Here is a 22,345-nt window from a genome sequence, read left to right as displayed (position 1 = left end):
CCTCAGTAAGTTCGCAGATGACACTAAACTACACTAAACTGGCTGGGAGTGTGGATCTGCCTGGGGGTAGTGAGGCCCTACAGAGGGATCTGGACAGGCTGGAGAGCTGGGCTGAAGCCAATGGGATGAGGTTCAACAAGAGCAAATGATGGGTCCTGCACTTCGGCCACAACAACCCCAGGCAGCGCTATAGGCTTGGGGCGGAGTGGCTGGAGGACTGTGTGGAGGAAACGGAGCTGGGGGAACTGATTGATGCTCAGCTGAACATGAGCCGACAGTGTGCCCAGGTAGCCAAGAAGGCCAACGGCATCCTGGCTTGCATCAGAAACAGCACTGCCAGCAGGAACAGGGGGGTGATTGTCCCCCTGTACTCAGCATTGGTGCGGCCGCACCTTGAGTTCTGTGTCCAGTTTTGGGCCCCTCACTGCAAGAAAGACATTGAGGCCCTGGATTGTGTTCAGAGGAGGGCAACAAAACTGGTGAGGGGTCTGGAGCACAGGGCTTATGAGGAGAGGCTGAGGGAGCTGGGAACGTTCAGCCTGGAGAAGAGGAGGCTCAGGGGAGATCTTACAGCTCTATAACTTCCTGAAGGGAGGTTGTGGTGAGCTGGGGGTCGGCCTCTTTCTCATGTCATTAGTGATAGAACTAGAGGGAATGGCTTCAAGCTGCGCCAGGGGAGGTTCAGGCTGGACATTAGGAAGTATTACTGCTCAAAAGGGGTGGTCAGGCATTGGGATGCACTGCCCAGGGAGTGGTGGAGTCACCGACCATGGGGGTGTTCAAGAAACGTTTGGATGTTGTGTTGAGGAATATGGTTTAGCTGGGAAGTATTGGTGATGGTTGGACTGGATGATCTTCTAGGTCTTTTCCAACCTTGATCATTCTGTGATTCTGTAATATAAGGTAGTTCATTAGGTTTTAGGTGCACGTGCCAGCACATGGGGGGCTTGCACTGCCCCGATTGCACAAGTAGCGGTTGTCCAGCAGTCATATCCATCCCGCACCATGTGCACGCTCATCATCCTGCACAGCAAGTAACACGAATGCACTGCAGTTACTGTGTTGTCCTGTACTAGTGCCGGGCCTGTTATTTGACTTCTGCTTCTTGGACACACGTGTTGTATAGTCAGGTTTTTCTTGAATGCTTTCCTTTCTGCTGACCGGTCCGGTTTCTCATCTGAAGGATTCAGAGCTGGAATTCCAGGAGCTTCTTCCTTTGCAATGTGCAATTGCTAAGCGAAAGCCTTGCCCCCCATTCTACCAAACTCCTCCCAAGTCCGCTGGCGGCCCAGACCCCGCCCATCCCGAGAGCGGCGCTTCTGATTGGTGGGCAGGGGATGAATATGCAAATGAGGGTGCGTGTCGGGTTTGCGGCGCGGCTGTTTGGGGGTCCCGCGTCGGGGCCGGGGGTGCCGGGAAGCGGCGGGAGTGCGGGTGTGTGCGGGGAGGGGCGGGGCGGGGCGTGCGGGGCGGGTTTGTGTTGGGGCGAGCGGCGTCCGTGAGTTGTAGGTGGGTGGTTGTGGGTGGGGTTGTCGGCGTTGGGGCTGTTGCGTTAGGACTATACTTTCAGGGATCATTTCTGTAGTTGGTAACTAGAGGAGTGTGATCGAAAGTGTCCGGCGTCACAAGCCACGAGGAGGAGCAGCGCGTTGTCTCCTGAGCGCGAAGCGGGCGTGCGGTGCTGCTTGTGCAGGAGCCGCTCGTCATTGATGACCGTTCCCGTCCCAGGTGTTGGGGCTGGGAGGGAGACAACGCAGGCTGAGTGGTTTGTGCCTTAGTGCAGGTTAAAGAGCAGAGCGGTGTTGGGCTGTTGCCTGGTGTTGGCGGTAATAGCGGGGCTCTCTTCTTCCCTCACCCGCTTTGCTGTGCTGCAGCTCTGGCCCAGCTCGGCACGGCTCCTTGAGAGCTTTGTCCTTGAGAGCAGCTCGGCCGGGAAGGACCTGTGGGTCCTGGTGGATGAGAAGCTTAACATGAGCCAGCAGTGCGCTCTGGCAGCTCAGTTTGCAAACAGTATCCTGGGCTGCACCAGGAGAGGGGTGGCCAGCAGGGATAGGGAGGTGACTGTCACTCTGCTCTTGTGAGGCCCCATCTGCGGTACTGTGTCCAGGTGTGGAGCCCTCAGTACAAGAAGGACATGGAGCTGTTGGAAAGGGTCCAGAGGAGAGCCACGAGGATGGTCATGGGGCTGGAGCACCTCCACTATGAGGACAGGCTGAGGGAGCTGGGCTTGTTCAGCCTGGAGAAGAGAAGGCTGCAGGGTGACCTCATTGCAGCCTTTCAGTACCTGAAGGGAACCTCCACCCAGGAGGGGAGTAAACTCTTTGAAAGGGCTGATAACAGCAGGACTAGGGGAAATGGATTTAAGTTGAAAGAGAGAAGAGACGTCTAGGTTGAATGTTAGGGGGAAGTTCTTTACTAGGAGAGTGGCAAGGCCCTGGAACAGGCTGCCCAGGGAGGTTGTGGATGCCCCATTCCTGGAGGTGTTCAAGGCCGGGTGGGATAAGACCGTGGGCAACCTGCTCTAGTAAAGGTGTGTGTTTGGTGGCCCTGCCAGGCAGGGGGTTGGAGCTTCATCATCCTTGAGGTCTCTTCCAATCCGGGTCGTGCTGTGATGCTGTGCAGGCTGTCAATTGCAGGACCGCTGTGTGGTGCTTTGGTGCAGAGGGACGGATGGTTGGAACGTGCTGAGTTTGGCAGCACCTGGTGGCTGTTCCTGGTCTTGCAGCGCTGCTCTGGGATCGGGGCAGCTTTTGGAGCCGGGTGCATCAGCTGCTGGCACAGCAGGGTTCGGGCAGAATCACACCGTCACAGACATGGAGGGGCTTGAGGAGCCCTCCGGAGATCCCGCAGCCGCATAAAGCGGGTTCCCCGGTGCACATCACACGGGGAAGCATCCGTGCGGGTTGCGAACATCCCGTTGAAGAAGCTGCAGCAGCTCTTTGTGCGGCCTGTTCGTGCTCCGACACTGCCGAAGCGTTCCGCTTTGTGCACGCTGGGCTGTCCCCGCCCCTTCCCGAGAGCGGCGCTTCTGATTGGTGGGCAGGGGATGAATATGCAAATGAGGGTGCGTGTCGGGTTTGCGGCGCGGCTGTTTGGGGGTCCCGCGTCGGGGCCGGGGGTGGCGGGAAGCGGCGGGAGTGCGGGTGTGTGCGGGGAGGGGCGGGGCGGGGCGTGCGGGGCGGGTTTGTGTTGGGGCGAGCGGCGTCCGTGAGTTGTAGGTGGGTGGTTGTGGGTGGGGTTGTCGGCGTTGGGGCTGTTGGGTTAGGACTATACTTTCAGGGATCATTTCTGTAGTTGGTAACTAGAGGAGTGTGATCGAAAGTGTCCGGCGTCACAAGCCACGAGGAGGAGCAGCGCGTTGTCTCCTGAGCGCGAAGCGGGCGTGCGGTGCTGCTTGTGCAGGAGCCGCTCGTCATTGATGACCGTTCCCGTCCCAGGTGTTGGGGCTGGGAGGGAGACAACGCAGGCTGAGTGGTTTGTGTCCTATATGAAATGGTAAAAAACAGACCTTAAGAACGGGGCTGTCGGCTGTCCCACCTTATTTGTCCTTTTCATTCTTTATCATATTTATAATTCCCTGTTTCTCATCAGGAGCACAACAGTCACCTTCACAACAGTCACCTTCCCTGTCAGCAATCCACTTATTGCTTTCTTTCTTTCTTCCTTTTCCTGTTGGGGAGCAAAGCACCCCCAGTCAGCTCTGATTTCCTTGCAGGTACTTTTGTTGATGCTGTCAATTCCCTGGGCCAGACCTCTCTTTTCACTGCCGCGTTGCTGGGCCTTGGTAAAATAGTGGATGTGCTGTTGGATTATGGCTCGGACCCTAACCAGTTGAGTACACAAACATTTCTATTTCAATTGAAGCTAGTGGTGAATCTCAGAGGTAGTAGTGAAGCTCCTCAATGGTAAACACGTACTTAATTTTCCTTGTGTCATGGTACATGTTACTGCTTTGCTATACATAAATATTGTAGATATGTGGCTTTTTTTCCCTCAGGCTCAGCTGTTTGGGTGGCTGTAACATTTCTGTTTCATTGCTCCCCAGTCGCTGTTATGATGGAAGCACTCCAGTCCACGCAGCAGCTTTCTCAGGCAGTCAGTGGATTCTTAGCAAGTTACTGGATGAAGGAGGAGATCTGAGAGTGCACGATGAAAGAGGGAAAAGTCCACAGTGCTGGGCTATGTCAGCTGGGAAAGAAAGCAGTGCTCAGGTAGGTGTTGGTTGGAGTGTGTGTACATCGAGTATGTGCTGGGTTCGCATCTTAAAGTAAAGAAATTCCAGCATTTCAAAGAGAAATAGATGGCTTTGTAACAGCATTTTGAAGTCCTAATGATTGAGATTAAAGTCAGGTTTTGCTGAGGCTCTGTCTGTGCCCATAACTTGTTAGGACCATCACTTGTACCTGCATGAGAGGAGGATGACAGCCCCTTGGTTTTGAACTTCTCAAGTAACCTTTTCCCTTCCCTTCCCCACCCAGATGCTGGAATTCATACAGCGTTGCACATTCCACATGCAGGCTGCCATTCAGAATTTTCCCTATGATCCAGTGAGAAAGATTTACTCATCAAAAGCACTGGTTTCCAGCCCATCCAGGTTCAGTGACCTTGTTCAAGGGTAAGAATATATTCTCATGCATTGAGGAATGGACTTTCTTCAATTCTTACCTCCGTGTTATCATAAAAGTAGCTTATTTCTTGACTTTTTTGGCCATTGTTTCCAACCACTCATGAGCTTTTATCTCAGATGTTAGGAAGAATACATGCTTGTGAAGAAAAAGTGGTGCAGGGTATCTATATACATATATAGCATATATATGGCATATACAAATACCTATCATAACAGCCTACTTTTTAAGGTTTTAATTACTTGCACAATAGTTTGGGATTTCAGCATTTGCATTACACCAGGCAGGCATGATGTTGGAAATACATGGCTGCTGCCTTGTTTCTGTGCCCTGTCTTTGCCTCAACATATTAGTTACTGCTGTTGTTTGTATGTTTTTGATACTTAGAAATGCTGACAGTCCTCTGGGTAGATTTCTGAAAGGTGGAGTTAATGCAGCTAAGAACATCTATAGCTTTGGATTTGGGAAGGTAAGATGCTACGGGTAATGTTTTTCTAATGATAATAGTATTTCTGTTATTTTTAGTTCTGTGTTCTTCACAGGAAAGCCCTGTGGGGAAAAAAAGCTGTAATTAATTAATGGGCCTTACTGGATGAAGCTGATATAGGACAAAGAATAAAACCTTTGTTGTCTCTGTTTCTGCTATCCTAGTGTCAACTTTATCAGAAAGTCAAGCTTTTGACTAGATACCTTAATGTCTTATTGCCGTGCTTTGGTTAACATTTCCATTGCAGTGACTGCTTCAAAGGTTTTGCTGAGTTTTGGTAGATGTGATACTCTGGAACGTCCCTTTTGGTTTATGTGCTGGTGTTTCAGTTCTATCTTGCAGGCAGCAGCCATCTGGGGTATTTGGCATCTCTCCCTATTATTGGGGATAAAGAAGTGTTTCAGGCAGATGATGAACCAACATTTTCTTACCGTGTTGGACCATTCATGATCATGACAAAGTGAGTGGCATCAAAGGGACTTCAGCCCTTTGTGTGCAGCTGTTACTATAAAGCAGCAAATTATGTGCTTTGTTTGGGTTGTTTTCATTGTGTGTTCTATACTCTTCCACTACTTTCTGCCACAATGCTTTCTTTGCAGTCTACTGGTTGTCTTTAGACTATCTGTGGGTTGCTCTTGCTCCTTCCAGCACATAGGTGGTTATTCATTGATATCAGTGTTTCATTGCTGTTTCTACATGGCGTGGGTGATCAAATTAAGGGCATTGTTTCTAACATCAGGAGTCTCACAAAGGTCTTTATAAGTGGTACTTTAACTTGAAAAAAGCTTCTATAAAGAGCATATTGCAGATACTCTTCTCCTTGTAGCTTGATGTGGGGGAGCAGCAGAGTGACAGTGAAGGAACTCAGCTTTCAGCCCCATCAGAACTGTAGTAAGCTACGCTTAGCTGATCTTCTCATTGCAGAGCAGGAGCACAGTAGGTAAGAGGCAATGAATGTGCAGTGGTTGTCAGTGCTCCTGGGGTGTGTGAATGGGAGAAAGTGTGCTTAACCTCAGGCAGGCTGTCAGGCTGCATTTCTGGTTCCTCTCCAAATGAGAGATACAGTATTTTTTTTTTCTTCTTCTTCTGTCTCTTCCTACTCCATTTCCTCCCCTATGTATAATACAGAAGAAATGCTTCACTGCGTGTTTCATTCAAAGCTTACGTAGATTTCCCTAGAAGCAACAGTGTGATTTTTTTTTTAGATGATAAGATGGAAGTATTCATGTAGTATTGTTAAAAAGACCTAGAAGGGCAGGACTGTGCCTTTGATCTCAGATTCACTACAACTTATTTCCTTTCCCTTTGCAGTAAACTCCGTCATCCCCATTTGCTGCAGTTGATGTCTGTTTGTCTGTCCAGTGACCTGGAGAAAACCCGTTTAGTGTACGAGAGGGTCAACTTTGGTTCTTTGTACAGCATCCTGCATGAAAGGGTAACTGGAATACTTGCTTCTTAAGCAGTACTTGTTTGAGTGTTTGAATACAAGCAGATGTATTACTGCTGTAATATATACTGTAATATACTGTAGGGCTTGTAGCTGAAGGCAGAGGCGTTGAAGAGCTGATTGTGCTACAGGGTGAATTTTGACGTAGTCAGTATCTCTTATCTTAATTACTGCTTAATGTATTGGTATAGTTTGGTACCCAGAGCTTTGTTCAGCAGGAGCACTTTGTGTGATTTATTTTTACTACAGTATGTTTCATTTTGCTTTCTTTGCCTCCTATCATACAACAGTGGTTTCTCACTACATCAGGCTTCGAAGACCTGCAGTGCAAAATCAATGATAGTGTTGGTTTGGGTTTTTTTCAGCGTTCAGAATTCCCAGTGCTGCGCATGGAGACAATCCTGCACATTCTTCTTCAAATTAACGATGCTCTGCGGTTCCTGCACTCCCGTGGATTTATCCACCGTACAATTTCCTCCTATGCTGTTCAGATTGTTTCTTCTGGTGAAGCAAAGCTATGCAACATGGAATACATGATAGAGAGGTAGAGGATTGCCTTACTATGGAAACATAAGGACAAAGTTAGTGCTAAATTCTGCTGAAGTGATTAGTAGATATCTAGTTAGCAAAAAGGATATTCCTCTGCCTCTGAATCAGGCTAAAGAGTTACAGGAGGGAGACATTCTCAGTTTTTAAGGGGCACTGTACATTTTATTGAGGTAAACTACTTTATGCTTAGTTTTTTTCTTCTTTCCTGTAGTGCAGTCTGATTAGGAAGGACGTCAAAGATCGGTTAGACTTCACTGAGAGCAAAATTGGCAATCAACAGCATTTTCCTTTCTGCATGTTTCCATTGGAGCAAAAATACCTCTTGACTTTTTTTTTTCCCCTTTCATGTAGCAAGGATGGTGGAGAACACAGTGATCTGACACGCATTCCTGTGCCAGCCCAGCTGTATAAATGGTGCTCTCCTGAAGTTATCCTTGAAAAGAGCGTCACGGTGAAATCAGATATTTATAGTTTCTGTACAGTAATGCAAGAAGCCTTGACAGGTATGTGTGTAGGCTTAGGCTTTTGTCAGCAGGGGAGCTCACTGAATGTTCTCAGAGCAGGCTGTTTATTTTCCCTATGTTGCTGCATAAAGCCTTGCAGTTATTGTGCGTACAGAGCTAAGGTGGGGGAGGAACCCTCCTGGCAAAAAGCAGATGTTGATGGCAATGGCAAGGCCTGTTGGAGACTTGTAAAGTGCATTGAAAAACTTTAAATCGCTTAACTAAAGAATGAGATTAATGGTAAGTATTACAGAGATAAAATCTTGTGTGTGCTGTTTGGCTGTTTATCTTCTTTGTGCAAGGACAGCAAAGCATTCAGTTAATTATTTGCAATGTATAAGATGAGCTTGTATAGATTTTCTCATATAGGAAGACTTCTAATATGTGTTGCCTTGGACTGTTTTGACAGTGGAGCAATTATCCTGAAAAATAAACCCAGAAGATGAGCTGTTTGGGAATGAACAACACAGAGCGTGGGTTACTGTGTGACTGTCCTCTGCACAGCTCCCTGTATGACTATGCACAGCTCCCTACGTTTGACTAAGATAGAAAGGAGATGCCAGACTGGATTGAGTGCTGTTCTTATTTTAGTGAAATGTAGCAGTTTTACAAATAGCAATTAGATTCATATAGCTTTAATTATAAATTACAGGACATGCAGACAGTAATAATCCTTTGATTCTTTTCTCCCTCTCTCTGTTAGCATTAAGATGCAACTTGTGACATGAAGTGTCCGGTTGTGTATTGCAGAGACCCTTCCCTGGAATGGTATTGAAGACTCGGTAATTAAACAGCTCGTGATTTCAGGACAGCAGTTGGAAGCAGATGTCAGACTTCCTGTACCCTATTATGACATTGTAAAGTCAGGGCTGGAATCTAAACAGAAGAACCGCTCCATGAACCTTCAGGACATTCAGTTCACGCTGAAAAATGATTTAAAGGTGACTCGTGGAATTGTGTCCTTTTTCTGGTTTTTGAATGGCGGTTTTATGTTCATTCAGATTCAAGTTGTTCTGCTTAAATCAATGTGGGAGGTTTTTTTTTTGTGTGAAACATGAACATTGAGCATCTTTCTTTGATGGCGGAGGCCAATGACTTGAAAATGGAAGGTAGAGGCACTAGGTTTCCAAATGTAGAAGTCTTTAATAGTGATTCTTATGTTACAGGACTTGAGTAAGTCTCAGAGCTGTCATGCTGATGAAATGGCAAAAGCCCAGAGGCCTGCTGTTTTTGCAGATATCAACATCTGTTTGTCGTCAACTTTCAGCTACCGGAAGAGAACGATGGAACTGAATGAAGGAGGGCTAACAGAGGCTGGTAAGTTTCTTTTAGCAAGGTGTTGTGTGTCCTTCACTTTGTGTGTTCCCCCAGTCCATGGAGATGGGATGTGGATAATTAAAATGTGAGCATCTGGAGATTTTGTGACATAGTATGAGAAAAGAAAGCATTTAGACTTGAATTCTGGCTAATAATTAATGTAAACTCAAGGCTGTTTCTCTGGTTAATAATTGAAATTCAGGCACGCTGCTTTCAACAGAGGTGTTAAATGCTGCTTATGTAATGTCTCAAAGGTGTCAGTTCCTTAGAAGTACAGAAGTATTGTGTCTGATGGACATCTGGAGCAATAGCTAAACACTAACATCACATTTTCCAGCCAGTTCTGCTGCCCCGAGGTGTCCTGCTTTTCCTGAAGAAAATAATGCTTTAGTGGACCTCGAGGCACCCACCAGTCTGCAGCTGGTTGCACAGGAAAACACTGATGATGCTGCTTCTGAAGCCCAGATGACCTGCAGTGTCAGTGATGTGGATGACAGCCTCTGTAGCTTTGAAATGAATGAAGTCTTTGCCAGCTGTCCTGACTTTCACGAAGACTTCCTGGAAGAAGGAGCTGAATTAAATCGAACACAAGATGATAAAAAAAGACAGCAAAAGGAAAAAGATGAGGATGTCCTCGGAGACCTGTTCTTGTCCCCCTGTGAGGAAAAGCCAGTTTATGAGGAAGGTGGCGTTTCAGAGTCAGTTGCAGAATACACTACAGAAGAGGAGGAAGGAAGAAGTGAGGCCTCTGACCTGAGCACGCTGGCACGGGTGAGAGGTGATGCTGGCAGGAGGAGGAGTACTCTGCCCTCATATGACCATCACATCAGTAAATTTGTCCTTGATTTAAAGATCGTTCAGAGCATGGTGCAGCAGGTGAAAGAGTCCCTGTGCAGAACAGAGGAGAAACTGGACAAATTAGAGGCAGCTAAGAAGCAAAAGAAGCTTCTGCAGGAAATTCGGAGCAGTCAGCTTTCTGAGCAAGTTTTTCATGACAGACCCTGTAACAGATCTGATGGTATTTATCAAAACATCAATAACCCTTTGTCTGCAGCTAACACTTCTTTGTGGAAGGCTGTAGGTCCGCCATCAAGTGTTTATATTCCACCTCTGGTGCCGTGCCAGTCACAAGGAGCTCTGCGTGGAGATGGTTTCCAGCCTGTTTCAAATGTGACGGAAGAAATGTGGGTGATTCAGAATGAAAAGTGGAAGTGCTTTCATCAGAGGAGTGAGAGTAAGAATGAAAACAGGCAGCGTGATCTCAGCTTCAGGGAGGTGAAAAACCTCGATGATCAAGTGGACCTGGACCACGAGGTAGAACTTGGAGCATTTATTGCCTTCCTGTTTTCTAGCAGGTTTATGGTAAAGGGATGTTGTTATGAATGGTGTTCAAGAAGAGGGAAGAGTAATATATATATATATGTGTGTGTGTGTGTGTGTAACAGTAGCTGAGGAGGGAATAAAATCTTGTGTTGAAATAGGGGAAGTGTGGGGGCTTTGGTTTTTGTTGTTTGGTTTTTTTCTGTATGCTTTTATTGAAGGAGATACAAGCAGTCACTTCAAAAAGACTTTTAGATCATTTTCATTATTAAGAATAAACAGTTGATATGCTTAGCAAAAAAAGGAGGAGAAATCTGTGTTGTCTGCTATGGGACTAATCTTGGGTCATTTAAGTGCACTCATTGCCATAGGAACCAGATGTTGGGACAGTCTGCCTACATACATGTGAAACCTGGTATAAATCCAGAGGAGAGTATTTGCTGGGCTAAAGGCTGGAATTGCCGTCCTTTCAGCAAAGAAAAACATAGGGAATGATGTTGGTCTCATCCAGTTCCTTAGTATATCTCATAGACAGTAATGGAGTGCCCAGTGTGCTGAATCACACCTTGTTGGACTCATTTCAGCATTTACTCCCACGTGTATCTGCTAGATGCAAAAATAAGTCCAACTTTCGGTATCAGAGAGGGAGCGACTCACGTTCTGCTGCAAGTGGAAGCAAAGAAGAGAGGTGGTGAGTTTTGATCACGTTCACAAAAAATTAATTGCAGTAGATTCATCTTGCCACGGTCAGAAGTGGATACATCTGGGACTGAAGATGGCAAAAGCCTTCTGTCCCATTAGGACTGTTCTGTGACCCACTGTCAGCTGCAGGGCTGAAAAGGTAACTGCTGCAACTGGGCAAGCACTTCTAAAAGCAGCGTTCAAGTTGTAAATGCTTTGCTGTTGGAGGTCAGCATTATGGAAGTGTGACTGTGCTTTAAGAGAGTCATCCAATATTGAAGTTAGTAGTAAGGGTTCTTCTCTCTGCACAGCCTCATTCAGTTCTCAGTAGAAACACTGTAGCTTTCAGAGGTGTAGGACTAGGCCCTACCTTAGGGGGACAAAGAACTGTCATGTCTTATTATGATTTGTTACAGGTGCTATCCAAAACCAGCATCTGAAATTCACAGCATGAAAACAAATGGGGAGAGAAGGATGATGCAACCGGAATGGACAAGTAAGTAAATCAGTGTTAACTCAGCATTAATGGCAGCAAGCTTTAGTGCAGTGGAGTGCATTAAAACCTAATACGTTTTTGTCATCTAAGAAAGGTCTCTGAGCCTTGATTGCTGTAGCTCTGTGAGGCTGTTTTCGGAGGAAAAAAGGCAAATGAGTAGAATCCTGTGTCTTACACACTGAAAAGATGGAGTAATCACAACCACACTAGGACACTTTGATTATAAAGCTTGAAGAATATCTGTCTCTTTTTAGAAGGATGTTAAGGGTAGAACATGAGTTTAGAATGGGTAGCATAGCACCGGCCAGAGGATGGCAGTACAGAATGAATAATAGAGAATGCAAACTAACAGAGATTGCTCATAAAAAGAGGCTTATCTGTATGGTTTATGCAGGTTGTAAACTTAAATAGAAGGAAGCTTCCAGCTCTTTTCACTCTAAAGGAACGCACAGGCTGTAACTTCAGCATTTTCAAGTATGCAGAAACAGAGAAACAGAGGGAGAGGTTTCAGAGTCCAGATTGTGTTGTGTGAGCTGCTAACTTTGTTCTTTTTGTGTAGCTGAAGTAAGGCAAATGGCTCGGAAAGTGGCCTCAGGACAACTAGAACTGGTTGCTCCACATCTAGCCAGTGACTGTACGTCTGAAAGTGAAGTGGAGAGTATAAAGGAAGCGTTTCAACACGTCACAAGTAGAGCCCAAAAAGGTCGAGACCAATGCGGGTATAGATGGCATACAAGGGACAGTGCTGAGCCCTGGAATGTGGACTGTGAGGATGAATCTGAATCTGAGGAGAGTGATCTGGACTCTCTATTCAGAAGTTCTGGAGGTAAGGCTGAAAAAAGATTTTCTTCTTTTTTTTTATTTCCCATTTTTTAATCTTATTTCCCATCAGATTTCAGCTTCGGTGATTTTTGTTAGAACAATTGGCCATTTCTCTTCCAGAGTCATTCCCCAAAAGCAAAGCCAAATGGCTCAGTCAGTGGTGAATGCAACCTAAACTTGATATTGCACGTTAATAGATGGATGAAATGTCCAGTGAGCTTGGAGACCATTCATGATCATTGCTTATCATTGATTACCACATACCAGCATGTGAGAGCTGAAGCTTTTAAATCTTTGAATATGCTCTCACTCTTCTTTCTTTCTATTGGATTGCTACCAGTTTTCTGCTTTACCAGCAGAAGTAGTGGACAGTGCTTCTGCAATGGTTATGGATAAAGGAATAAGGAAAACTTTGCCTGTTTTGATTAATGTCTTTTAACTTATTTCTTTATATTTTTGTGAGACAGTGCAGTTTTATTCCATCAGACCACTCATTTCCTATTATTCTTGCTCTAATCGTTGTATTCTATTCTGACATTCTAGGGGGAAGTTGCCAGTCATCATTGCAAGATGAACAGGCAGAATCTGGACCGTCTATTCATAAGAATTCAGTCATTTCTCAGCAAACTGAGACTGTCTCAAGGGTACGTATAATGTTCCAACAAATCTGGTTGCTGCTATTCACCTGTAAAACAGTTTAGAACAGTCTCCTGGTTTTCCTCACCAAACTACTGAGGCAGCCATCTTTTCAGTTCTGATCTGACCTGCAGTCATCCCGACTTTTTTGTTCTTTTCTTTCCTCTTCTATGAGCTGTCAGAGTAACACAAAGAGTAGGAATGAGGTTGAAATGCAGAACGATCAAATTACGTATCATTGCATTGTTTGACATTATGGACTAACATGTATATTCAATAGAGAGTGGAGACAGCATCTTAAATGATGCAGGGGGATTCAAGAGAATTACCTTGTTCCTTTAATTCATATCCCGGCGAGTCTGAAGAATTCTTGACTCCAGATGCTGATTATTTCCTTCCTCCTGCTGTTCAGGAAAGCTCAGAACTGAAGGTAGAAGACACAGACGCAACAGGAACGAGGTCTGTGTCACCAGCGTTGGATGTAAGTTGAATCGCATGTGATTTTATTATGCTCCCATTTAATTTGAAGAAGAGCTATAGAAAATGTGAGAGTAAGATTTTTGTTGTCTTCTGAAGGAATATCTACAAGTGGAAATGGATCTAAAAGTAAGAAAATTCTGACCTTGGTCCTTTAGAAACAAGCAAAAAAAAAAAAAAAAGGAGAAAAAAAAAAAGCAAACACCCAAACACTGCTTCGTTTGATTCCCCAGTGAATGTATTATCTGTGACACCTAAAATTACTCTCTTGTTGGCTGAGAATCGTTTGAGGTTACTGATAATCTCAACCTTTCCTTCCCAGCTCTATAAGCCGTAGTATTCAAGAGTCTTAAAACAATCTTCATTCAATTCTTAACGTTTTGGAACTTACACTAATTTACTGATTCCAATCCTTGCTGTTTGCTGGTGAGCTCTTGAAAAGCTCTCTCCTTTCTGCTTATTGTGAACATCATCCTGTGTGAGTTGTCCTACTTGTTGCAGCTTACCAGTGAGAAGTTGCATTTGTTTCCTTGTGCTCCCTGCTCTAGATCTGAAATCCTGGAGGCAGATCAGCAGGCACTCATGTCTTGTTCTTTTCTTCTTCTTTTTAACAGAAGCAGATGCCCAAAGGTGCAGGATCAGGTATTCAGGTATCAGGTAAGTTTGCTCTTCTGAAGTCAGGGAGACCAAATCTTGTTGCACTCATTTTTTGTCAGCAGCGTTCCTGTTCGAAAGCTGAAGCTGGGTTTCTTGGGGTCACTTGGAGTCTTCTCTTTGTTACACTGAGAGCTCAGAATGCTCAGGATTTTGGAAGATGGAATTTGGACCTTGCAGTCACTGAACTATCACTTAATGCAATCATTATGTTCTTGCTGTTTGATGAAGCAAGCAGGCAAATCCTACTCTTTGTTTTATACCTCAAGGCTAAGTTTATTGTTTTCACGCAACTTGCTGTGGTGCTGGGAAATGAATTCGAGTTGCATTCACACATTAATATTGTTAAAAGTATCTTGAGCATAAAAGCTTTAAGAGCTGACATTCTGTGTGCAGAGTAATGTAAGGATCATCTTTGTTTCTCCAGGCTGCTGCTTGTCTTAGCTCAAACGTGTAAATGTTGTGATATTCCCCAGTGCTTTAGTGGTTGACTGTCTGGCAGCTGTGGTATGTTTATGAAAATGTATCTTTAAAACACATTTGTCTCTTGACAACAACAAAGGTCAGAAGAGCTAAAAAATTTAATAAAGTTGCAATTTCCTGTTCAATGAGTTGTGTCACTTTCCTTTGTACTTGCAAAACCCAATAACTGGGAACATTTGTTATTTGTATTCAGGAGGAAAAATATTATTCTGCGGCACAGCAGCACAGAACTCTGGCAATAACACACGAGGAGTGAATCAGCTTAGCCATATGCCTGTAGCCAGGTAGACAGACTTATTTTCATTGTTACTCCAAGCACAAATTGGGTTATAAAGTCTGCTCTCTTAACTAAATCTGCTTAAATATCTAATATTCAAATAACGTACCGGCGGTGTTTTTAATCATCGTCTACACAACGTAGTTCATTGCCAAAATATAATAAAAGGGCTTTCATGAGTCTCGTGGGGTTTTGTTTTTTCACCGTGTTCACTGTGTTTCTTTTTGTTTGCTTGCTTAATGAAGGAGTAAAATAGGAAAAGTAAATCATGTATCTAACAAATTCTTTTACACTCACGCAGTTTTAAACAGAGCAAAGATAATTCACATTATGGCTTCTGTCATCTGGTTTAATTTTGTTCTGCTGTGGTTTCAGAGCTCGAGTGGCATGGAGATGATGGTGCCTTTTTCCCTGCCCTGGGAAGGGTCTGATGCAAGTATGCTCACTGCATCTTGCCTGCAGATAACATTAACCTGTGCTGGGGGACTTGCAGTCTCACTTGTCAAGCACTGAGGTTTTTCTGTCCATTACTCCTGTAAATGCTGTATTCCAGTAGTATGCAGAGATGTCCACCAGAATCACCGCTCCGTGCTGCAAGGAGTACCGTCCCTTACAAAGAAACAGTTCTCCCCCTGCAGGACCTTCAGCAGTGGTTTTTGGGCTTCTTAAAAGCTTGTAGCCTCCTTGTAGTCAGCTTGCCTTGTGTTCCTCAGGACTGTAGGGGTGACAACTGCTTTTACTGTCTGTCCGTATTCGTACTCTTTCCATGGAAGAAATGAATGACCAGTGTCTAAGGTTGCAGGTACTAGCAAGAATATAAATAATTGGCCTAAAGGTAAAAGGTATGTTCCCAGTTGCTCTGTCACTTAGGAACTGAGTGTTGGCCATCAGGACACAGAGACCTTTTGCTCTCTTACCATCAGACTGATGCCTCTTTGACCCTGAATGGGATCGTTACAGTTTGAGAGAACAGCTTATAATGTCGACTAACCAAATGAAGATAAAGCCCTGTAGGGATGTATGTTTGCAGATGTGTATTTCACTTTCAGTCTGCTTTGAAAGCAATACATGCCATGTAGGTTTTTCTTCTATTTACTGGATGCAGTGTGCTTAAAGTAACATCTTTCTCCTAGCTTTCTCTCTCTGATTTTTAAGGTTTTAAGCAAAAAGTTTGTATGAACTGCAGCCTGCCACAGGGTGAAGGTCATCCTTTAAACTTCGCAGGAGAAGAAACAAAATACATTTGTTTTCCTAATTTTTCTGAGAAGATCAATGACAGTGACCTTCTATTCCCTTATTCCAGTACTGAAGCAGCGCAAGAAATGATATCAAGGGAGCTGCAGGAAGACTCCAGAGAAAAAGACATGTAAGAGCCACAGCATTCTATGCTGAAACTGCTGCAAGTCAGCTTTTGCCACTGTAAAAGTTCAGTGTTGATGTGAAACAGGAAGGTGTGACAAACTGGGAGCTGGAAAACTGGAATGCTGAGAGAAGTTGGGAGATGGATGTGAAAGGAACATCATGTAGTTGTCCTTAGCGTAGTTCAGAATACTTTCATATTTACAAGTAGTTAAATTAGCGTGACAAGTAATTAACCCAGTGTAATTTGTATATACCTCTTATGTTAGTGTTGTGATTCCTTGGTTCTTCCATGCTTGTTACACAGATGAAATAAAATCAGTGTTGCAACCTAAGTTTGTGACTCAACTATTACAAGTTATATATATTTTTTACAGAAAATGGAAATTTGCACAGCAATCACTGACTTGGTAACAGTGAGTTCATGGTCATGTAAAGATCCTGTGAGGGCAACATAACATAATCCAGGGGGTATCTGCAGTATATTTGCCTTATGTAATCCCAGTCCAACAGTTGTTACTTGAGTGTCCATCACTTCCTGTGCAGAACTTGAGCAGTTTCAGTTAATCTGAATAATTCTTTTACAGACTCCTAAGATCTTACATTGTTCTTAATGGGTCTTTGTGAAATGTTGAGGTTTTCCTTTGACTTTGGAGATGTTTTTTTTCCCTAGTGGTGCAGGGTTGAAGCTCCTTTCTGGAGGCAGTTTGCTGAGGTTTCTTTAATAAGAGAGTTATTACAATGAAATTCTGTAAAGAAGGGGAAGGCTAAGAATTAACCTTTTCTGTCTATAAGATCGTTGAAGATGATGATCTTTAGTGTCTGGATTCTGTGTGAAGTCATCAAAGCAATTGTCTTCTGTAAGACTGGACAGGACTGAACAAAAGTGAAACGTAAAGAACGTGAAAATAGCAGAATTTAGTGGTTTACAAAGAACCGGCTGTTGTAACTGACAGAACGTTTTTCCATACTTCAGATCAGTGACAGATATTCAGGATTTGTCAAGTATCCCCTGTAAGGAAGAGAACTACTACAGGGATATCAGCTGTAAAACTCCCGGAGTGAGCCGTGCACCACCGTGTGTCAGCACTCCCATCAGCTCAGGTAACTGCAGGGAGGGAAGGGGGGACAAGTTAATTGCTTGGAGCCAGGCCTTTCTGCCAAGTAAAAACTGTTTGTGTGGATCACAGCAACTCCGCTCATGTAGCACCAATGCAGAAATGCCATTTTCCAGCTTTCCTATCATCTTATTTTCTTATTTCCTTTTAATGCTAGAGGAGAAAATGCCGGTAGCCTTTGAGAAACACAGATGCTGCCATGAAGTAGTTCTGGATTTTTCCTCGTGTGTTTGTCAAGAGGTTTCCTCTGCAGCGTCCGGGACGTTCAACACAGCCTATGAAGAGGAAAGGAGCACTGAAGTTCTCTCTGCCTCTCCAGGCATTTGTTCCTCTGGATTGAATGAGCCTGTAAGTCCAGGAAATGAAACAAATTGCACTTAACTCAGTGTAAACATTGACCAGCATCAAAGCGGCCTTACCTGGTGATAAAGAATTGCTGCTTCTCAGCGTTAGATCCAGTGATTTTGCAATACCAAAGCAATACAAATTGGTAAAAAGACTGGTTTTGTTGGAGGAGGGAGTTGGCACAGTGCTCTTCTGGTGTGTCAGCAGCTGCTGTCTTAACCAGAATTCACAACTGGACTGTGCATTACATGCAGTGAAGGTGTGGTGTAGCCACAACGTTATCTTAACTGTTTTTCCAGTCAGCTTATATATAAAACAGTTGCCTGTTAGTATGTTTTTCTTATTCTGTGATGGAGTTGTCGTTTAGTTATTAAATTAGCATTTGTTTAACCAGAACAGTAGTGATCGCATTCAGTGTCATCAGGTCAGCTCTGTGTTTTTAGGCTTGCATAGACAACTACTGAAATTTATTAAGCCCATTAGCAGCTCAGTGTGCCTTGACTGGTTATACAGACAATTGGCTGTGTTGCTTCTTTGTCTAGAATTTGCTTCTAGGACCCAAGTGCCTCAAGTAGCTGCTTCCATTTTGAAGTCTATGAAGTCTGACCTTTGATACAAATCTCAGATTTTTAGGGGGTTCTTTTGGTAAATGAACGTATGTGGCTTTAATAAGTAAAGATTCCAAACAGAATGAGAAAATAGGAGTTGTCAGAGCTGTCCTTCCAGAGAACTGCTGTCCCACTGCCCATACAGCACGTTGAACTAAATGAAGGTTGTGTAGCTGGCCGTATCTTCATGACTAGCAAAAAGATGAGTAAAAAGCAGCCTAAGCACAATTTCTGACACATCTGGCTTGCCTGAATGCTTCATATTTTGTCATCTTCTGAACTAACCGAAAAGCTTATTTAGAAATTTAAGTAAGAGTTTATTTAATATCTTACCCCGTTTTTGACTTGGTATGTTGAGGTGGTCGTTGGGGAGCAGCAGTTCTTCAGTTTACCTTGTGTTCCATTCTGTATGGTCTTACACAGGATGGATTGTCAGTCGTTGCTTCATCCTCGAGAAGCACCAGGAAGGCACCTGGTAAGTCTTTCAACCCACCCCCAGCCCAAACAGAGTGATCAGTAAATGGATAAATGGATTTGAAAAGGAGTTTTGTAGAATTTCTTTTATTTTTGGGCATTTCTTTTTGTAAGGGTAACTCAGTTGTGTAGTGCTATTGACTGTGACATAAGAACTCATGTGGCTGCACTTGCAGGCTAAGAACTGTGACCTTTAATCTGACCTTTTATTGGCTTAAAATAAGCAATGCAAAATTGAGAACTGCATGTGCAAGTCCAGCTCCGAATAATTTTTCCTTTCTGATAGTACTTAAAGATATTTGATAAAGTGCGAATGAGCCAGGCTCGTGAAGGTTGATAAATGAAATGTGTCAGCAAGATGCTGTCACAGTCTGAGTTTATATCTCAGTGATTAAGAATTAATCACTGCTAATTAACTTTCCCACCTTCCCCCCCCCCTCCCCAATCTCAGTGCTCATTCAGGCACCTATCCACCTCCTGGATGAGCTCCCTGCACCAGCCCAAGAGCTGCTGGATGAAATTGGTAAGAGTCACTTCACCCAAAATGATGCAAGATGTGCCAGCTGCGTTTTAAAGCCAAGGACGGTCCTTCAGTACACAATCACGATTTTTCCCCAAATCATTCTCTACTAAAATACACAAGAGCTTCCAAATCGGTTGCAGTCAGGTCATAATAAGAAAAGGAAGTTAGGCATCAACAGCTTAAACAACCCTCGGTTATTTTTGTCCTTGAAGCTTCTGCATCTCACATAATGGTTAGTTGCTGTTGCTGACTGCAGCTTGATTGTTGAGTACAGATGTAATTAAGCACTGGAACAAATTTTGTGTAGATTGAAGTTTCCAGAGGTGTCATGGAGCTACATGTGTTGTTCATTAAAACCAATGCAGACGGGGGAGCTGCATCCCTTAGGTATTTTTGCAGAGCTTCAGTGATTTACATTTATTTTTGTAGTCACATATTTTTACAGTGTTGTCTGGAGATGTAACAAAAAGGGGTTTTTTTTGGTGTAAATTACAGGAAAGAATTTCATTGATTGATTTATTTTTCAGCCATAAACTCTTCCTGAGCAAACATAAGGATAATTGAATGTGCATAGATCCTATGCTCTTTTGAAAAGGAGGAACCCGGGCAATTCTGATCCTTTTATTTCCTCCTTCAGCAAAACAGGAACGTGTAGAGACTGTCATCTGGTAAATAAATAATGATCAGAGGCAGTTTATAACATCAATAGACAAAGTAATTCTAATCTGTGCTTGGGTGGATAAAGACAAGTGGTACGTCAGGTTGTATAGTAGTAAGGAAATGTTCTGTTTCTAACAGAGTGTTTAAAGCAGCGAGATTCCATCGCTCGAGGCTTCATGGAAGAGGGATTGTGTGACTGCAGAGTGCAAAGGAATGGTTAGGAGGAGCCCTAGAGTGAATATTATGGATTAACAAATAACTTCTGTGTTACTGCAGAACTACTTGAATACTTGTCATGGTGTATCCAGCTCTTACAATTAATGTGTGAATTGTGGCTCTTTTGGAAAATGCACCAGAAACTTGGAAGGATCTCCCCTTGCTCAGTAGGACCATATTGGCTGTTTGCACAAACAGTGCCTCCTCCAACTGTGCTTTCTCCATGCACTCACCTCTTGCATTCTGATATGGGAGGCTTGAGATCTGAGCTATCAGAATTAATCCGCTTTTGTTACGTCACTGTCATGCACGCTGTGTTCAAATGTAGGTAGGAAATACACAAAGGTAGTGGTGGTGTGCAGCTGATGTAAGATGTTCCATTGAAAGCAGCCAGTGCGCACCAAGTGCTTACGCTCCTGATTCACCGTAATGAAATAATGCCTGTGGTCTTATGGCATAAGGAAATGGCATCTGTTGGGATAATCAGTGTTGTGTTTCCTGTTCTGTTACAAAGGTACCAGAGAGAGAGGTGCATGTTGCTTCTGAAACTGCATGTAGTAATGGGAATCATTTTTAGGTGTAGTAATGTCAGAAAACCTCAGTCTTTACAGACTGTGCATCTAATGAGTCAGAAAGTTGGCTCAATAGTATGGTCACTTGAGAATGGTACTTGTTGGTGTTATCCTACGGTGTGGTTGGGTCTGCTCCCATGTAAAATCGTTACCCGAAGGGTAGAAGCTACTGTGACTTTATTCATAGGAGTTCCCTGGTTTTAGGTGGCAAAGAATTACTCGCTCCTCAATCACGATGGTTTTGTTGTATTTGCATAAAGTACAGCTATTTCAGACTCCATTTTTGTGACAGCCCACTGCTTCCTGCTTATCATGGCTTAGCAGAAGGTGGCTGAATATATTCACATGCTGTAGAGAACAGAACTTAGTGAGATAAGTCCGGGGAGTTGAGAATATCATCGGATTTTGCTAAATAGGGTAACAAAGCTAACAGCCACAGGTTTTCTTTGGATTTCTCTTCCGTATCTAGGATTGTAAGGGGGAAGATTAAAGATTAATTTCCACATGCATTTTTCATTGAAGTATGAAGCAAAATGTTCGCTCTTGCAAGCCTAAAAAATGCACTGCCGTCAAATGCTTGTATACATCTCGCTGTTGGCCATCTATCACTGTAAATAATTTGGATCTTCTTAGCTGGTGGAAGATCAGATGGCTGAGGGAAGAGTAACTCAACAGCTGACAACTGCAGGTTTCCTGAGCATAGTAAATAAAACCACAGTTTATTTACTATTTTCCTTTCATCCCTTTGACTTTAAAATCTTTCTGTGAGCAGATTCTGGTCGAGTTAGAATGGAAGGCACAGAGAAGAAAAAAGAAATGGAGATAAAGGAGGAGTGTGATTGTAGTGTGCGGTCTATGGAGACATTTAATCTAGCAGAGGAAACAGAAAGGTATGGAAAACACAAGGATGAGAACAGCGTCCATCATTTTGAATTGCAGAGATATAGAATAATGGTTCCAATGTATCGTTAATAGGATCCAGTACTTGTAGTAAATCAGCTGTTGTAAGAACTGTGATCATTTGGACTGTTTTCTTTGAAAATGTGTAGTATTAAACATGGCAGCATGCATTTAAACTCTCTTATTCAGCAGGGCTCACTCCACTCTCGATGACGCTTTAGAAAGAATACTCTGTGCTGCTTCTGCAGATGAGCAAATTCAAGAACAAGAAGAAGATGAGGAAATTCAGGGCTGTGCTCTCGGGTTAGCTGATAATTGCTGCTTTATTCATAACTTTGAACACGGGACATAAACAAGACAGACCTGTGTTGGACTTGTCAGCAAATGGGCTGTTGCTCTTTAGGCAGTAATGCATCGAGGAAGTCTGCTTGGAGGCATCCATCAGAACTGTCAGTACTAAACTGAGAGAGAAAAGGATATTTTTGTTAAGATAATTTCCTGTAAGTGGGAAAGCAGCCATTTCCAATTGGCCTGGAAGGCAGTGCGTCTTACTATGCAACACAAGATGTTAAGTCTGATGTTCAGCATCAGGATTTATTTATTTTTAAGGCAAATCTGTGGATAACCAGGAGAGTCTCGCTGATGGGGCACTGTGATTGCTGCAGTCTGTTTTCATATCTTTATATGTGTCTGTATTGATAAATGGCTCAGTCCAGAGCCCATTCACACTCAGTCAAACCACGTTCATGTTATCATTGGAGCCTGTTTATGGATGTAAAGATAAAGCACACATGCA

General features: G+C 43.7%; 1 protein-coding gene and 2 non-coding genes across 3 annotated transcripts in view; all 3 read left to right on the top strand.

Annotated features, from left to right (window-relative positions):
- The window catches only part of TEX14 (testis expressed 14, intercellular bridge forming factor), a 28,730-nt gene that overhangs the window by 4,662 nt on the left and 1,723 nt on the right, over positions 1–22,345 (top strand). Inside the window, exons 2-26 of the mRNA XM_072353371.1 lie at positions 3,716–3,830; positions 4,046–4,211; positions 4,479–4,615; positions 5,013–5,094; positions 5,442–5,572; positions 5,939–6,052; positions 6,424–6,547; positions 6,925–7,103; positions 7,460–7,611; positions 8,362–8,552; positions 8,778–8,928; positions 9,266–10,242; positions 10,833–10,939; positions 11,346–11,425; positions 11,985–12,251; positions 12,791–12,891; positions 13,296–13,364; positions 13,975–14,017; positions 14,691–14,781; positions 16,078–16,140; positions 17,110–17,237; positions 17,409–17,599; positions 18,628–18,679; positions 21,422–21,539; positions 21,742–21,852. Coding sequence (XP_072209472.1) covers positions 3,716–3,830; positions 4,046–4,211; positions 4,479–4,615; positions 5,013–5,094; positions 5,442–5,572; positions 5,939–6,052; positions 6,424–6,547; positions 6,925–7,103; positions 7,460–7,611; positions 8,362–8,552; positions 8,778–8,928; positions 9,266–10,242; positions 10,833–10,939; positions 11,346–11,425; positions 11,985–12,251; positions 12,791–12,891; positions 13,296–13,364; positions 13,975–14,017; positions 14,691–14,781; positions 16,078–16,140; positions 17,110–17,237; positions 17,409–17,599; positions 18,628–18,679; positions 21,422–21,539; positions 21,742–21,852 — 3,940 coding nt within the window. The remainder of the gene's footprint in view (positions 1–3,715; positions 3,831–4,045; positions 4,212–4,478; positions 4,616–5,012; positions 5,095–5,441; positions 5,573–5,938; positions 6,053–6,423; positions 6,548–6,924; positions 7,104–7,459; positions 7,612–8,361; positions 8,553–8,777; positions 8,929–9,265; positions 10,243–10,832; positions 10,940–11,345; positions 11,426–11,984; positions 12,252–12,790; positions 12,892–13,295; positions 13,365–13,974; positions 14,018–14,690; positions 14,782–16,077; positions 16,141–17,109; positions 17,238–17,408; positions 17,600–18,627; positions 18,680–21,421; positions 21,540–21,741; positions 21,853–22,345) is intronic.
- On the top strand, positions 1,555–1,767 carry LOC140261019 (small nucleolar RNA U3). Its single transcript, XR_011905655.1, has one exon. It is a non-coding gene; the product is annotated as a small nucleolar RNA U3 (small nucleolar RNA).
- LOC140261018 (small nucleolar RNA U3) lies at positions 3,264–3,476 on the top strand. Its single transcript, XR_011905654.1, has one exon. It is a non-coding gene; the product is annotated as a small nucleolar RNA U3 (small nucleolar RNA).

Source organism: Excalfactoria chinensis, chromosome 19, assembly GCF_039878825.1.
Source record: "Excalfactoria chinensis isolate bCotChi1 chromosome 19, bCotChi1.hap2, whole genome shotgun sequence".
Lineage (NCBI taxonomy): Eukaryota > Metazoa > Chordata > Aves > Galliformes > Phasianidae > Excalfactoria > Excalfactoria chinensis.
The sequence above is the reverse complement of the archived record's forward strand: the minus strand, read 5'-3'. Positions and strand labels throughout refer to the sequence as shown.